An 18,332-nucleotide genomic window follows, 5' to 3' on the forward strand; every position below is an offset into this window, starting at 1 on the left:
CACCAGATATTGACTTATGTCCTCGATGCCTACACACACAGGCAAACAAATCCTCACACATGTGCACACACATGCAAACAACACAAGACAGCCACATACTGATACACACATAAATGTGTAAATTCAGCAGTTTAAGAATGCACGCCAGAGCTGAAGTTTTTACTGTAAAATAATGTAAAGCCAGAGACAAAGAAAAGAAAATGCATAAAATTGCCATATGACTGACAAAGAAAAGGCAATGCCTAAAATTGGCATATGACTACAATACCATTTTTCTGTTTATTTTGCACTATTAGCTATGTACAATTTTAACAGCTATAACATACTTGTACAATTTTGTGTCTTGAACAGTGTGCAAGTTTGTTGTTCTTTTTCTCTTCTTTGTATGTCTTTGTCTCCATAGACTTTGGAAAAAGACAATTTTCTTACTGTTGAGAAGGGGTAAAGGGAGGTTTTTTTATTTATTTATCTTGGCACTTATTTTGGGAGGACAGAATCTCAGATGTTAAGTTGTAAGGGATTGTTTTTTTTTAATGTCTCACATACTATAAAAATGATGTACTTTGTGAGCATATAACACAGTAATCCCAGCTAAAGAGTTGTCTTTGAGGACCAGAGCATGCAATTGATTCTTCTATAGCTGCTAGCCATACTTAAGATAAACTGCCTTGAGGTTCCTGTTGCTTTTTGTTCTTACAGCTTGTCCCTGGATTGTGGGATTCAACCTTGTAGTACTAAAAGCTGTTTGGCGAATGAGCACAAGTACAGCAATTTAAATATTTTCCATATATGCAATACTATTTTTGTAGAATTTCTCAAAGAAATAATGATGAACCCTGGAACATTATGCCTCCTGTGGCCAATTGTTTATGGAATCTTGAGGCTAATCTTCTCTATAATCTGTTCACTTCATGAGGATGTAAATAGTTGATAAAAGGTTTAGCATAAAACAGATTTGCTATAGGCCTAATTTAATAATATTTTGATTCTTTTTGTTTTTAGTTACTAAAACAACAAAGACTAATTTATTTTGTAATTGCTCAAGTATCCTCTGCAGTCATTCCTAAAACTATTTGTGAAGACAATGTATTTATTCTATACGGAGTAACCCTTAAAACTAAAAACCCCTATTCTGTATGAACACCAGTGAATAAACCCATCATCTAAAGTTTATAGAATTAAAACATACAATAAACGGAGAAAAATGTGATACATTGCCTTGTATTTATGCATTGTTTCTAAGTAAATACTTGATTTCATTTGCAGCTGTCTAGTATAAGAAATCTAAATAAGAAAATATTAGAGACTCCTAATTTTTTCTGTTCTATCCTTTAAATATTTTTATCATTCTATTGATGACATTTTTCTAGTATCTCTAAAAAGTGTACAATGTTAAGCAAATATATAATAAATAATTGCATTTTTCCATAACTGTGTAATCTGATTTTGGTTTATAATTCTGTATGAAATAACTTTGTATTTTTTTCTTATGGCCCATGCAAATAAAGATATGTAAAGCATGCTGACTCTTTTATGCTAATTTGCATCAATGATAGCTGGAAATAAATTTAATCTCACAAATGAATGCATCTTTCAAGAATATATTTTTATAATAATACAAAGACCAGAGTGTTGTTAGCATCAACACACATTAAATGAGGCTATTACTATAAATACTTTAATGAGTGTTTGTGTCTCATAAAAAGAATAGTTCATTTTCCCATAATGATTCAGACATTTTTTGAAAATATAGATTAAGGCTTAATTTGCTACTTGTATTAGTGTTTTTTCTCCTTTATAAAATACCAAGTTCATTTTAAGATCATGAATTATGTCACTAGATGCCATCAAAGAAGCAACTGCCAATTTACTTTTCAAAAAATTTCAAGTGAAACTCAACATGATCTATATCACTCATTGTTTGTTGACTTGTTTAGAAAAAAATCTATTTATGTAACAAAAAATGCTATTTTTCCTTCCAGATCAGAGATACAAAGTCAACAGATCAAAAAACAACTCTTTTGCATTTTCTTGCTGAAATCTGTGAGGAAAAACACCGAGATATCCTGAAATTTCCTGATGAGCTGGAACATGTGGAAAGTGCAAGCAAAGGTAATCGATTAAGACTATTCTTAGCCGATGTATTTTAGTTTAAATGAGAAGATTTAAAAGGAAGCTATGAGCAATATTAATCATAAAAGTTCTTTGTTGATGTAAGAAAAGTGGAATGATGATTTTAGTTGACTTATATTTGAGCCCACTGTACTTTTAAATTACCCTGTCTTCATTTTTAAGCAGTGTGGGGTTATTAAACCTTTCAGACCTCAAATCAAATAATTCATTTTATTCTTTTTATTTTATATTATAATTATTATTATTATTAAAAATTTCTGCCTCCTCCCCACCTCCCATTTCCCTCCCCCTCCCTCTACTCCCCTCCTCCTCCCTCTCCAGTCCAAGAAGCAGTCAGGGTTCTCTGCAGTGCTGGAAGTCCAAGGTCCTCCCCCCTCCATCCAGGTCCAGGAAGGTACACATCCAAACAGACTAGGCTCCCCCAAAACCAGTACATGCTTCTCAATCAGCCCTTGTTGTCCGCAATGTTCAGAGAGTACGGTTTGATCCCATGCTTTTTCAGTCCCAGTGGAGCTGGCCTTGGTGAGCTTCCATTAGACCAGCCCTACCGTCTGGGGGGGGGGGGTGGGTGCACTCCTCATGGTCCTGACTTCCTTGCTCTTGTTCTCCCTCCTTCAGCTCCTTATTTGGGCCTTGGGAGCTTAGTCCTGCGCTCCAATGTGGGTCTCTGTCTCTATCTCCAGCCATCGCCAGATGAAGCTTCTATGGTGATATGCAAGATATTAATCATTATGTTTATAGGAAAGGGCCATTTCAGGCTACCTCTCCTCAGCTGCCCAAGGAACTACCTGGGGACATCTCCATGGATACCTGGGAACCCCTCTAGAGTGAAGTCTCTTGCTAAACCTAAAATGGCTCCCTTAATTAAGATAACTTCTTCCCTGCTACCCTATCCGCCCTTCCTCCATCCCAACCATCCCATTACCCCAGGGTCTCCCCATCCTCCCCTCCTCACTTTTCTCTCCACATCTCCCTATCACCCCTTACCGCTACCCCACCCCCATCCCCAAGATGCCAATTTTTTGCCTGGCAATCTAGTCTACTTCCAATATCCAGAGAATAACTATATGTTTTCCTTTGGGTTCACCTTCTTATTTAGCTTCTCTAGGATCAGGAATTATAGGCTCACTGACCTTTATTTATGTTTAGAATCCACTTATGAATGAGTACATACCAAACTCATCTTTTTGGGTCTGGGTTACCTCAATCAGAATAGTGTTTTCTATTTCCATCCATTTGCATGCAAAGTTCAAAATGTCATTGTTTGAGATACCATCTTACACCTGTCAGAATGGCTAAAATCAAAAACACTAATGATAGCCTTTGCTGGAGAGGATGTGGAGTAAGGGGTACACTCATCCATTGCTGGTGGGAATGCAAACTTGTGCAACCATTTTGGAAAGCAGTGTGGCAGTTCCTCAGGAAATTCGGAATCAACCTACCCCAAGATCCAGCAATACCACTCTTGAGAATATACCCAAGAGATGCCCTATCATACTACAAAAGCATTTGTTCAACTATGTTCATAGCAGCATTATTTTTAGTAGCCAGAACCTGGAAATAACCTAGATGTCCTTCAATGGAAGAATGGATAATGAAAATGTGGAATATATACACATTAGAGTACTACTCAGCGGTGAAAAACAATGACATCATTCTATTCTTTAAGTTGATAAGAACTTAAATGTATGCTGTAAAGGAATCATACTTTGTTGGCTTCAAAATGATTCTAAGACATTGTTCCTTGAGAATGTTTTAAAGATAATGTTCTGTAGTTTAGCTAAAGATAAAGGACTCTGGAATGCATAAAATATGAAGCTGATGTTTTGCCAGCATGGCATAGTGCTTTCTTTCCAGAGATAACTCAATGGGTGCCAGGTGAACTTGCAAAATCTTTTATGGCAGAAGAGAGGAATAGTTGATGATGAGGCCATAGGAGTAGGGTAGACACATTAGAAATACTCAAGGCAGACTCACGTCGTACATCACTGCATACTAAATTGAGGAATGAAATCACAAGTGGAGCAGAAGGTTTGTAAGATTTTAAGGCATGGTAAGTAGCTTTGTCAACACTGTCTACCTTAACAAAAGATTAAGAAGTACAAGGAGGATGGATCAAGGAAATATTTTTCTCCAGGTGATATAATATGGGTGCAAATTTAGTTTTTTTTCTTTTGGATAAGAGAAAGACATAATGTAATGATTGTATTCTGTAACTTTTGAGAATTAAAGGAAGGACAGAAAATCATGTTTCCCAAATTTACTACAAACTAAATAATCTTGTTAGTGTCCTTTGACGGGAGAGTCTGTAAAGCCCAGAATATCATTTGTAAATATTATTCTACAGTTCTTTGCTGCTATAGGATTGTTAGATCCTTGTCTTATTTTTAATTTTTTTCAATTGTATTCTGTGCTGTGGATGAAGATTAATTATTGAAGATTCATCATGATTTCATACTATTATGTATTTTTACTCTATGTTAAAATTGTATAATATAATAGAAAGTTATATTAGTAAGTATGTTGTAGCTTTTTTGAATTCCTTGTGTTTAATGTATACCTTTGACTTAGAGGCATTATTGAACTTCAAACAACATGTATCATTAGCATATTATTATAATTGAAATACATAAAATACCACAAATCAAACCAGTTCAAATATTAGCTAAAAATTTCTGTTATTATTTTAACTGTCTTCTATCAGAATATTCTTCATTTCATTTGTTTAATAAATAGAATCAGTTCTAAAAGAAAATATATAAATTTTAGTTTAGAATAAATTGTCCTGTCAATTTTATGGTGGTTATTTTCAGTTCCTATATTTAGTATACCTTTTGTGACCATATCTAAACTACTTATCTTGAGTTGAATTAAACAGAACTGAGTTTAATTCTAAATATCTTTATTAATAGGATACACATACAGAAAGACATATTGCTTACTCTGTTTTATTTCACTGCAATAGAAAACCACATACTTGGGTAATTAGCAATGAAAATAGATTTATTTCTCACAGTTGCTAGGTTTGGAAGTTCACGATCAAGGGACTTTGTATATAACATTTTTCCCATTATTCAGTATTTTCTGGTAATGTCAAAGAAATATTAGAATATATACTCATGTTGGGACAAAAATCGTCACCTAATAATACATTTCTATTATAGAATATGTGACTGTATTTTATACAATGCTTATATGTTTTTTTTTTCTTTTTTCTTTTTTTGGTTTTTCGAGACAGGGTTTCTCTGCAGCTTTTTTAGAGCCTGTCCTGGAACTAGCTCTTGTAGACCAGGCTGGCCTCGAACTCACAGAGATCCGCCTGCCTCTGCCTCCCGAGTGCTGGGATTAAAGGCGTGCGCCACCACCGCCCGGCAATGCTTATATGTTTTAAATTGTTTCTAAAACATTAATAACAAGTATTTAGGGTCATTGTTGCAACTGATAAAGGCAGACACCAGATGAAGACTGTTTACGTTATTGTAAATTTCAAATTCTAATTGTATCATTTATATTTTCAAAGAATTAAGGGAGTGATTTTTCTTTATCCTCATCTAGAAAATGATGATGAATTTCAGTAGCAGTACGATTAAGTAAGTGAACTAACATATGCAAAGCATACAATAAGATCCTTGCTATTTAGTAAGTACACACCTCTTATACTACTATCATTAGTACTGATAGTAATAATAGTATTAACATTTGATCCACCAGTAAGGCCATCGCAATGTTTTGACTGTTAGATCAGAAGAGAATAATCTTAAATATGTCTTCTAGCTCCTCAAGTTTCATGTAAGCATGCATTTTATTCAGCTTTCTTTCTTTCATATGTCTTGAGCTTTTTGACAAATCCTTTCATTTCTTTCTTTAACAGTTCCATGACTTTCTTTCCCCCTGTCTATTTCAACAGTCAAATTTAGCCATTGTCTTCTGATTACTTGCTTTGTGTATTGAACCAGCCAGTGTTTTCAGGAGACTGTTGCCAAATAACTCTTTTCCTTTCTCACTTTTTGGGCTGCAGCAATCTCCCCTCTCCACTTGTTTTTGACTAGCTCTTTTTCTTTCTCTGTTAAATTCAAAGAGTTTTCAACTCAAAAACTTCTTAATCACACCCTGCCTGCTTGCAGCCCACTTTCATTTCCTCCTAGTTCTTTCAGTATACCTACACCATATATTCTCCTGAGCCATTTTTATTCCTTTATAATAATCCTGTCTCTGTGTACAATTTCCTGCTGCATCCCATGCTTGAAAATCTCACCTGCCTTGTCCTCTAAGACAACTGACTATCATTTGTCAAAACACTGTTCAAAATCCATTTCCTTTCTTACTAACGTTTTGTTACCAAAGCCTCAGGAGAAAAAAAACTTTCACGTTTAGTCTCTACAGGAAGAAAAGAAATGGTGAAAGGCCAAGTCATTTTGTGTTATTTATAGTTAAATGCTTTTCCTTAATATTTGAGTCTAATTTGTCTTTGCTTCCCTAACATAAATTTTTGGGTCATTTGAGTCAAATTCTGTCACCTTCATTACTGTGTTAAATATACTGTATGTATAACATTCACACTCTCCCAGTGGAAATAAAAAATAGATCAACACTATATAATTAATTCATTTTTGAAAATGGATTACGTCCTTGTGAAATGGTCGTCTTCTATTAAAAAACAGAACAGACTTTTAAAACTGGAAGTATAAAGATAAATCAAAACTTTAATTAATGAATGTACTACATTTCACAAGTAATGGACAATTGTTTGGCCATCTTTTGTGAATATTAGAATTCAGGCACTTACTTTATGAAAAAAATGTTTCTGTCCAGTATAGAAAGCAAAAGGCATATTCTCATTCGGTACTAAAAGCATAGACCTCAAAATTACAGATAATGGAGGGAAATGTCATCACTTTGAGCTGAAAGAAAAACAAAGAAGTATGTAGAATGTAGGGAAAACTGTATTTGTATAATTATCTTTATTCTTCACAAAGCTAAGATTTAAAATTATGCATTTCTAAGAGAAGCACGCCTTTGGTATCAACTTAGCATATTTTCCTAGAGCTCTGTAACTCAAAGGTATTTAAGAAAACATAATTTTTACATTAAAACAGATATATATTACTGAGTAGAATGCAAAAGCCACATGAATTTTTAAAATAAAACAGATGACTTCAAAGAAATTTCACAGTTGCAGCAGATCCCTAGGGGTGTATATTCAATCTTCGCTTCCATTAGGGGTACTTTTGTGGGAGACATTTATGAAACATTGCCTGGAGATTTTGAAAGTGGTTTTGTTTTTATTTGAATTTGTTTAGTTATTTAGTTAGCTATTATTGCTGGGACAGGAGAGGCAAGCCAGTAGAGAAAGAAAAAAAACAGTATTTTCTTCTGAACATAAATTCTTATATATCTGAAGTTCACAAGTAAATAGAAAATAATGTCTTATTATTGGTGAAATTAATTAAATAATACTGTTGAATTATCTTATTCTGGGATAAATTTTAAGTCTACAGTTCCTTTCATTAGTGGCTAACAGGTTAATATGTCTCAAGAAAGAAATTATTGTGGCTATAATGATTTTGATATCCTCAAACATTAAAAAATATCTTTTATAACCACAATTATATTTTTCCTAATTTTTATTTTTAATGATTATACATGTATGGTGCAGTGTCTCTTGTTTTATATGAACTTGACAAAAAGCAGACATTTGGGGAGAGGGAACTTCAGTTCAGAAAGTGCCCACATCAAATTGCCTGAGGCAAGCATGTGGTGGATATTTTTGATTGATGGTTGATTTGAAAGTGTCCGTCTCATTCTGGGTTGTGCCATCTCAGATCTGGTGGTCTTGGGTGATATAAGAAAACAGACTGAGTAAGCACTCACACGTCCAGGTACCTGCCTTGAGTTCCTGCCCTGATGCCCTTTAGTGATGAACTAGAAGTTGATTTGAGATATGGTGTTCTATCACAGAATAGAAATACCAAAACATGTAAATATATGCTTATATATAATAGACATTAATGTATGAAGTATTTATAATTTACTAGACGTATTTGGTGAATTCTTTATCTACTCTCTTCTCCAGAGCTATCACTCTAATTTTTATCTCTCAGGATTTTTGTAGTTTGATTTAAAACTTGCACTGTTTTATAGGTTAGCTCCAGAGATTTAGCCAAAAAGGGTTAGTAAAGTTCAATTAAAACTATTCTATTCAATACAGGAAAATTATATTAATGTATTTGAAGGCACTATTAATGCTAAGGTTTTACATAAATCCAAAATTGGTTTCCCTTCAGTTAAATTAGTGCTGTTTAACTATATAAAAACTAGTTAAGTTTTGCACAGTCAATGTTAATTTCTTATAAATTAAATTATATTTTTCTCAGTAAGCTTTGCCTTTTGATATAGGTATTGTTTCTATGTCATATTTCTAACTATTTATTTACACTGTTTTCTTCTCATGATTAATAGTGGGAAATTTAACATTAAAAAAATCTTGTTTGGAAACTCTAGGAACTAAAGATGTAAATTAGAGTAGAGAATACAAGTTGAGGGGAAAACAAAAACAAAACATTTTAAGAAACATTAAGTGATAATGAATGCCAAATATTAGAATATAAAAGTTGGAGGAAAGAGAAAAATATTCAAGTATATTAGAACCAGTAGAAACTTTAGAAGTCACCTAGTTACTGCGAAAAGTAACCCAGAATGGGACTGAGTCCAGCTTAATCATTTTATAGTGGAAAAAATGCTCCCACAAATGATGAAGAAGTTGACCATGATCACACTGCTGTATGGAAGACTATTCAAATTTCAGCCATATTTTCAACTTGAGACTTGCACAGAGATATTGGAAAATATACAGAAGTAAACAATGAGCAATTAAAAATCCTACTATAGTTATAACTGCCCCCTCCTCTGTGTAGTTGTCTACAGGCTGTCTTACTCCAATTGCACAGAATTATCTTTTTATTATTGCTGTCAGTAGCAACATTGGAGCATTATTGATAATAGAGCACATTCCACATTCAGATTTTTATTTCTATCTGCACTGCATAGACTGACTTTTTAGATTCACAGATTATTCCCTGATTGGACTCACAGTCACTGCACACACAGCAATCCAGATACATCTAAGTGTTCAATAAAATATTTGAAATTAAACAATTGATTCAATTTTAATGAAGGGGCTATTTATCAAAATAAGAAGAAAAGAAGGAGGAGGAGGAGGAGGAGGAGGAGGAGGAGGAGGAGGAGGAGGAAGAAGGAGAAGGAGAAGGAGAAGAAGAAGAAGAAGAAGAAGAAGAAGAAGAAGAAGAAGAAGAAGAAGAAGAAGAAGAAGAAGAAATTCTAGTGCTAAGACTTGGCTGAAAGTTCAAACCCATTCTTGGCTGCATAGTGAGACCCTATTCTAGAAAACAAAATAACAACCTAAATAACAGAAAGTAAAATAAGAGAAAGAATATGAGGTCTAAAACAAACATGTGTTGCTTTTTTTTAAGTGTGATGAAAACATTTACAGTGAGAGTTACCTTCTCTGCATTAAGTTCCTAATATATTATTGCTGACCATACATTGTTTGGATTTGCATAATGTGTACAATATATTTCACTTTTGTTTGTTTATTCATTTATTTAATTTTGCAATGCTTGGATTCAAGTCCAGCACCTTACAGATGCAGGTGATTGGTGACTCCAGAGCTTCTAACAAATGTTTCTTAAATACTTGTGTAGCTTACTTGTCAGGGTATTGTGACTTATATCTGTTAGAACACCTTAGCCTTTATATCCCGGAGGCTTTTTGGTTGGTAAATTACACCATTTTCACTATGACTATGTCAGAACCTAGTCTTCCATGTTTTTTTTTCCAAACTAAAATATCACCTCCATTTCCTAGCAATTTTATGCTCTGTGTGACTTTTTTTTAATTCCCATCCTTCTTTAGAAAGGCTTCTGTTCTGACTTTCTAGAGTTTCTTGCTTCAATTGTGGATAAGAAAACTTTTTCTAACCTCTTCATTTGCTACATTTGTTACAGAGTTTCCATTTTTTGTAGCTGTATCCAAAAATAATACATTCTCAGTCATGATTGATATCATAGGCTTCTTTACTATGTCAATATTGGACATAGTATTGCATTAGGCACATTCATCTCAGTGAATGTTTATTCAGCACCACCTGAGTCTAGCTACTATCTTTATCTAAACCTACTGTGAGACTTTATGGTTACTTGTATGTCTTAAAACATGTCTGCAAATATTAAAGTAGTTAACAGAAAAATTTTTTTCAAAAATATCTGGTGTAGGAGGTCCTTTTGTTTTTGTGTTGCTTTCATTGGTTAATGAATAAAGAGACTGCCTTGGCCTAGTCGATAGGGCAGAACTTAGGTAGGCAGGGAAGACAAAACTGGATTCTGAGAGGAAGAAAGCAGAGTCAGGGAGAGATGCAATGGATCTGCTAGAGACAGACATGCTGAATCTTTCCCAGTAAGCTACTGCCACGTGGCGATATACAGATTAATAGAAATGGGTTAAATCAAGATGTGAGAGTTAGTCAATAAGAGGTTAGAGCTAATGGGCCAAGCAGTGTTTTAATTAATGCAATTTCTGTGTGGTTATTTTGGGGATAATGTTGCCAGGCTGCCAAGACAAACAAGCAGGCCCCTCCTTACAACAAATATCCCTATAAATTAGTTAAGATAAAGTAATGATCATAGTGGGTATGCTTAGGCTGAGTTTGTGACTGGAAAGGAATGTGCTAGGGCTTTAAGGGTACTGGTCATGTTGTATTTCTTGATCTAGATACTGTGTCTGTATTTAGTTTATGCAAAATCATTAACCAGGTCACCTACTTTCTGATGTTAGTTAAACTTCAGAAATACATAAAAGTAATATTTCATGACTTTAAAATGTTTCATAGCTTATGAAAGGTGAAGAAGATACTACATTTTTATTCAAAATATCATTTTATTTTCATGCATGCTTCATTTAAACAATCACATTTGTTGTATAAATATAAATAGGCAAGTGTTGTCAAAGTTCATCTGGCATTACTGTAAATAACTGATGCTTTTCAGCAAGTTATATGTCATTTTAGAGTTTTTTAAATTTGTTTTTATAGATTTATTTATTATGTATACAGTGTTCTGCCTGCATACCAGAAGAGGGCACCATATATTATATCGGATGGTTGTGAGCCACCATGTGGTTGCTGGTAATTGAAATCAGGACCTTTGGAAGACCAGCCCGTACTCTTAACCCCTGAGCCATCTCTCCAGCCCCACTTTAGGGTTTTATAAAAGCATCTTTTAATCTGAGAGAGATGTTTGTGCTTTCTTTTCTTAGTAAAAGAACAAGATCCATCGACCACATTACATACAACTAAAGATCAAGGAGGTCTTTATTCCACTTTTTATCAATATGATTGTGTCTGATGAATCCTAACATGCCTTAGCACACAGGGACTCTTGCTGCGCTTATTTTTATTTTTTTTAAAATCATTGTGTCTTTACTTCAATGTCTGGAAAGAGAATGTATGTAACTATTGCTCAGTTTAATCTCATCTCCAAATAGTTTCTTATAAGTCAGATAATTTTTGCATCAGTATCCTCACTTACGTGGCCCCTAAACAGCCAAAAATCATTGGCACATGTTTGCTATAACAGTTTAGATGATTGACATTGAGTAGTATTGTGAAAGTGGAAGGGCAAGGTAAGGGCTTAATGTATAATCACAGAAAAGAAGCAATACCAACCATTTCTGTCACAGGAGTCATATATTAAAAGAGAGATAGATTGTGGTTCTAATTGGATATTATGTGTACCACTGCAAAAAATAGCTGAAATCTGGTAATAAAACGATCAAAAGCATGCTCTTTGGTGTATATTTTAGAAGGGTGCCTCGTGATTGCATTCTCGGAAGGAAATTCAAAGGTAATGTTTATCTTAACTACTGTTGCTTCACTTAATTATGCCTTTTATGATGCCTATAGTTGGCAGTAATAAACACTAGTGTTTTTCCACAGAACTTAGTAAGTGCCATGTGTAATATTAAGCATGGATATAGAAAAGAAAATTGTGTGATTTTCTTTAAAAAGTCCTAAGTGTGAAGATTGCACAATTAATCAATGCTAAGGATTTATAAGCTGTGTTTTGTGATTTTTATACTATAACAGTAAAGAAATTGTATTAACAAAACTAGAGAAGCTATAAATGATTTATAAGTTTAAGATAAACTAACAATAGTTTTTATTATAAATTTTAATTGGAATATTGTTAGAATTATATATGTGTATATTTAATGAAGTCATACATACTATAAACACTGCTTTACTTTCAAATTATCATCTTTTCAATGCATAGAAAGTTACATCAAGGGCTAGAGAGCCAACCGAGTGCTTAAAAATACTGGCTGTTCTTTCAGAGCAAACAACTTCAGTTCCCATCCCCTACATGACAGCTCTCACAACGATGAGTAACAGTGTCCAAAGGATCCTATACTGTCTTCTATACATGGAGGACACCATAAACACCTGGTGCCCATGCATGTATGCATGTAGGCAAGCACTCAAACATTTAGGATATGAAACTAAACAAATGATTGTTTTAAGTTACATCCATAAAATTTTGGGTCTCATTCAATGATTTTTCCTTCTCCATGTACTGAGAATAGTCTTCCACTCTATAATGCTTAGTAAATAATAAACACCTCTGTTTTCCACCTTCTTGAAGGGTGTGATCATTAATAAAACATGTCTGTTTAGTGGTGTTAGCATTGAGACCTGGTGTCTTTTAAATTGTAGTTTGTGTGTATCTTCTTTTAAATATGTCATGTTTCATTTGATGACTATTTTAGGAACTAGATTTATGCTTTAAATTAATTTGGTCATCCATTCTTGTGCCTCACTTACAGACCATATTAGCTAAACACTCTTTTGAGAAAATACTGACACTCATGCAGAATGGTTGATGTCACTTGTCAACTTGATAGAATTTAGTCTCACTGGGAGTCTGACCTCTGCATACATGAAATCAGGACCTTTGGAAGACCAGCCCGTACTCTGGTCTTCCAAATGCCTACATAGGATTGTCTTGATTAACTCAGGTATGAAGACTTGCACACTCTAGATCGGGGTTCTCAGCCTTCTTAATGCTGAGAACCTTTAATACACTTCCTCATGTTGTGTAACCCCAACCATAAAATTATTTTCATTGCTGCCTCATAACTGTAATTTCACTACTGCTATGAATTGAAGTGTAAATATTTGATATATGGGATATCTGATATGAGATCCCTGTGCGTAGGTCCTTTTACTCCCCCTCCCATGAGCTGTGAGTCAGTAACAAAACACCCTTTTTCTGAAATTATTTTCTGCAGGGCATTTTATCTCACAGCAACAGGAAAAGAAACTTAGAGGCCAGGGTTACAACATTCATATAACTTTTTAGGGTGCTTTTCGATAAATTAGAGGAAGACTAAAGTATAATAGCACAGAAAGTGAGATAATGAAGCTCAATACTTTGTGTGCTATCCTTTGAGATCAGGGAACATTCATTAAATTAGAAAGTATAAGAGTTTATTTTGCCTGACTAAGTCTGAAGACTTCAGTGTTTTGTGAGGTCAAGCAATTAATGTTTGGTATTTTGTGTTGCATCTCTTTTTCCCCTCAAACTAATTATTTCTCTAAGATTTACCTTCATTTGAAATAGTTAGTATGTAATAGTATCTTTTTAACTATACTGAGATTTTAAATGATAATGAAGTGCAAATATTTTGTAAAGTACAATTTAATTTTCTGCATTTACTAATCAAGGTAGAATATCCTATCTGTAAACATTATCTTTTTTGAAGGAAAATCAGTCATACACATGAAACTTATCTATGATCAATTGTTCTTGTTTGCCAAGGAAATATGATCTTCATTGTCCTGCTTGACTTTGGCCTTCTAGTGTTTTTCGTTTGTTTGCTTTTTTGGGTTTGTTGTTGTTGTTGTTGTTGTTGTTGTGTGCTTTTTAGTTGGTGAATTTTTACAAGACTGAGTTTCTCTGTGAGTAACCCTGGCTGTCCTCGAACTCACTCTGTAGACCAGGCTGGTCTCAGACACAGAGATTCACCTGCCTCTGCCCCCAAATGGTGAAATTAAAGGCTAGTACCACCACCACACAGGCTTGTAGTGTTTTTTTTAAATGTGAAGTGTGTGTGTGATAAACACAGCAATTTGGAAGATGATTTTAATGCTATATTTATGTTTAAATGCTATATTATTGAATTGTTAGCAAACATCAGAGGTAAGAGGAAACAAAAAGAGCTCAGTCTGTCATACCTAATTACCAAAGTGTACCAGTAACAGTTAATATGAATTTGATCACTTCTGTTTTATTCTATTTCTGAAAGTGAGCTTGAAGAGGATATCTACAGTCAAGAACAGTCACTCTGTCACAGGCTGGCAATGTTTTCTCCAGCACTGTTATTGCCAACTATCAAAAGGTTCATTGTGTAGCTAGCCATGGATGGCTGAGTACTGTAATACCTTAGCTATAAAGTTAAGAACAGGATTAGGGTGTGGCTCAGTGATAGAGGGCTTATCCAAAGTGGCTGAAGCTTAGGGTGTGATCTCTAGCATCATTAAATAAGCAAGCAAATAAAATAGCAACTATCTTTATTGTTCTTGATAGAGCTTCCTAAAATGCTTGCTTTCCAGAGTCTTTTTTATTTTCATGAAAGAAAATAGCACCTACTCCTTTTACATTCAAGAAATAAAACAAATTGCTAATTAGATTGTTGTGAAGCAGTCTTATCCTTTTTTAGCTTTACACTGACTTTTAAAATACAGTGTTACTTTAACAGTCTTTGAAAAATCAGCATCTTCAGGGCACATTATTACTTCTTCTGATTCACTGACCATGTCTATTCCCAGGGTTATTGATATGAAAGGCAAAGCCAGGCAAGAATAACATTTATTTCATGAAAGTCTCACTGGCACTCTTATTAGATGAAGATAAAGGGGGAAATGTTTCATAGGGAGTCATACGACATATTCGTGTGTATAGCTTTTTTTTTTTGGTCAGACAAAACAGAATTTTTGAAAGACTACCAGGTAGTGCTCGGAAAGGAATACAGAAGTCTGTGGATTTCAAATGGGTTGAAAAATGGTATAAGTGTACTGAGCTGTTCACAGCCTCTGACTTTTTCTTTTTGTGTGAGTTATATCTAAGCAGGGATTTTATTATCGTCCATGTTGTTCATGCTGCTATAGTTAAAATTGTCAATCCTATTACAAATCCACTATTTCATATGGGGTTCATAACCCAGCTCTAGAAGTCACCCTGGGCTAAATATTGGCATACCCATTTAGAAACTGTGATTTTAATGGTGGCTATGAATATGATCAAATATGTAGTAAACATTCAAATTAGCATATGCTACTTTTATGGTATATAAGTGGATAATGTATTGTGGTTCCTTCATTATAGAAACTGTCTGAAAAATGTTAAAACTAAGTCACCATAACTGATCAACAAATTAACAAAAACTTTTTTTTCAATCTATTTACTCCTTGTAGCCAAGATAGAACTTACATTGGAAACCATGATCAAAAGTACTTCCAGGTAGCACCTGGGTAATGGCTTCAAAAAGACACTCAGAAATGAATCAGTATTATGGCCAAATACTAAATTATTCTGGCCCAAAGTTTAGTTAATGCCTTGGGAATAGAATAGTTAAACTAGCAGTTTAACTGAAGCCACAGGTGCAAGTGTCTACTAGGGTTTTGTTTTGATAAGCAATCTCATTATGTGATCCTAACTGCCCTGGAACTTTCTACATTTCCCAGTATAGCTTTGAACTATTTTTTCTGCTGCCTCAGCCTCCCAAGTACTAATTCTTCAGATTATATCGTCCCATACCCACTGCTACTTACTTTTTTTCAAGATGAATATTCAACACCTCATCATTCTATCATTTTTTATTATAAAATCAACTGGTTTTCCTACTGAGGAGAATGACAATGTTTTAAATGAGCAAAAATAAGAATATGTTTTAATCTTAAATTGGGATTACAGATTGAATCACAATCTTTTTTTTTTCATGGTTTATTTTTTTTTATATTTAAAAATTTCCATCTCCTTCCCTCCTCCTCCCCCCTCCCTCCGCTCCTCCTCCCCCTTCCTTCCCCTCCTTCTCCCCCTTCCCTCCCCTTCCCTCCACCCATACCTCCCCTCCCTCCCTCTCAAGGCCAAGGAGCCATCAGGGTTCCCCACTCTATGCTAAGTCCAAGGTCCTCCCAACTCCCCCCAGGTCCAGGAAGGTGATCGACCAAGCTGAGAAGGCTCCCACAGAGCCCGTCCATGCAGAAGAATCAGAGCCCAGCGCCATTGTCCTTTGCTTCTCAGTCAGCCCCCAATGTTGGCCACATTCAGAGAGACGGGTTTGGTCGCATGATCCATCAGTCCCATTCCAACTGGAGTTGGTGATCTCCCTTTAGTTCTGTCCCACCGTCTCCATGAGTGAACGCACCCCTCACGTTCCTGACTTTCTCCCTCATGTTCTCGCTCCTTCTGCTCCTCATCAGGACCTTGGGAGCTCAGTCCAGTGCTCCAATGTGGGGCTCAGTCACCTTCCCCATCTGTCGCCAGCTGGAGGTTCCCTCACAGTCCTGACTTTCTTTCTCATGTTCTCTCTCCTTCTGCTGAGGAATGGGGTGCTTGGGATATAGGAAGGGTGGATATGGGAGCAGGGAAGCATATATCTTAATTTAAGGAGCTACCTGAGGGTTGTCAAGAGACTTGACCCTAGAGGGGTTCCCAGGTTTCCAGGGAGACGCCCCCAGTTAGTTCCTTGGGCAGCTGAGGAGAGGGAGCCTGAAAAGGCCAGTTCCTATAGCCATACTGATGAATTTCTTGCATATCACCATAGAACCTCCACCTGGCGATAGATGAAGAAAATGACAGAGCCCCACATTGAATCACAATCTTATTTCACCACCTATCACACCCGAGGCTAAAGAGCAAAGAGTTGTCTGTATTTTTTAAATGTATAATTTTCCTAAGCTGATCAATGTATTTGCTTATAAGGACTTTGAAGTTTAACTTATCACCTGCTGCTAAGGAGTTTGAAGGATTAAATTTAGCTTAGTTATTTCACTTCACTTACTTTAAAGAAAAATTTGATGAAACTTTGTAGCAACTAGTTTGTTCAGTATCTTAGTCTTCCATATGTAGTTAACCACTTACACACAGTAAAAGAACAGCAGCTCCCCAAACATTAACAATTAGGACTAAGATTCTGGACTCCCAGGTATAGCTCCTATCTTCATCATCTAATGGTCACAGGAAAGAATGGCGTATGTCCCTTTTCATGGACTCAGGCATTGGGGGAAACAATATGAGAAGTATAGCAGGTGCTGTTATGTTAGTTTAGAAGGAGGGCAATATAAGTGGATATGGTCTGAGAATATGACATGGAGGATTTTCAGGTAATGGGAATTAAGAGAAAAGTGGTATATAGGCAGAAGCTGTTTAGTATGCCCTTTTGAGAGATGCAGAGTAGCAAACTAGAGTATTAAAGAGAAAGATGACAAGGAGCAACATGGCAACATGGCATGAGGTGAAAAGATACATGAATTCTAGGACTAGGAGTAAAGAACCTGAATAAATGTGCATATATCCTTCCTTTTAGACATTGAAAAGGAAGCGTTCTTTATCAAAAGATTTCTTTTTACCCTGTAAGTTACATCATTTGCTACTTTGTTTTTGGTCATGTCATGACAACTTTAAATGGAGCCAACTTTATTATGTATGATCTCTCTTAGTATCTTTTTTTCTTTTATTTAGACCCAGTTCTTCTTACTTTTATACATCATGTCACCTCATTTAATTGGATATGGTTGTTGTACTTGGGGAAATTTTGTTTCTGTAATATATAACAACACTTTACTATTGGTTTAATGAATACAAGGTCCACTTGTATTTTTCAAATTAAGAAAAAAATAATTGAACTTGTGGAGAATCTGATTTTCTTTTGAAAACAAATATAATGTAAGCATTTTCCTTTTTTCTTGACCTGAATTCATTTTAACTCTGGCTTTTCCTCTTCTTTATTGTCTCATGTAGTGCGATGAGACAATCAAAATTTTTTTGTTGCTATTTCTTGAGATTTCTTTTGTGGTTTGCAGTAAAGGGACCAGTACAGATGACATTTTACCTTTTGTTGATGTT

General features: G+C 35.0%; 1 protein-coding gene across 1 annotated transcript in view; it reads left to right on the forward strand.

Annotated features, from left to right (window-relative positions):
* The window catches only part of Diaph2 (diaphanous related formin 2), a 778,808-nt gene that overhangs the window by 396,300 nt on the left and 364,176 nt on the right, over nt 1-18,332 (forward strand). Inside the window, exon 22 of the mRNA XM_038316977.1 lies at nt 1,983-2,112. Coding sequence (XP_038172905.1) covers nt 1,983-2,112 — 130 coding nt within the window. The remainder of the gene's footprint in view (nt 1-1,982; nt 2,113-18,332) is intronic.

This window comes from Arvicola amphibius, chromosome X, assembly GCF_903992535.2.
Source record: "Arvicola amphibius chromosome X, mArvAmp1.2, whole genome shotgun sequence".
Taxonomy (NCBI): Eukaryota; Metazoa; Chordata; class Mammalia; order Rodentia; family Cricetidae; genus Arvicola; species Arvicola amphibius.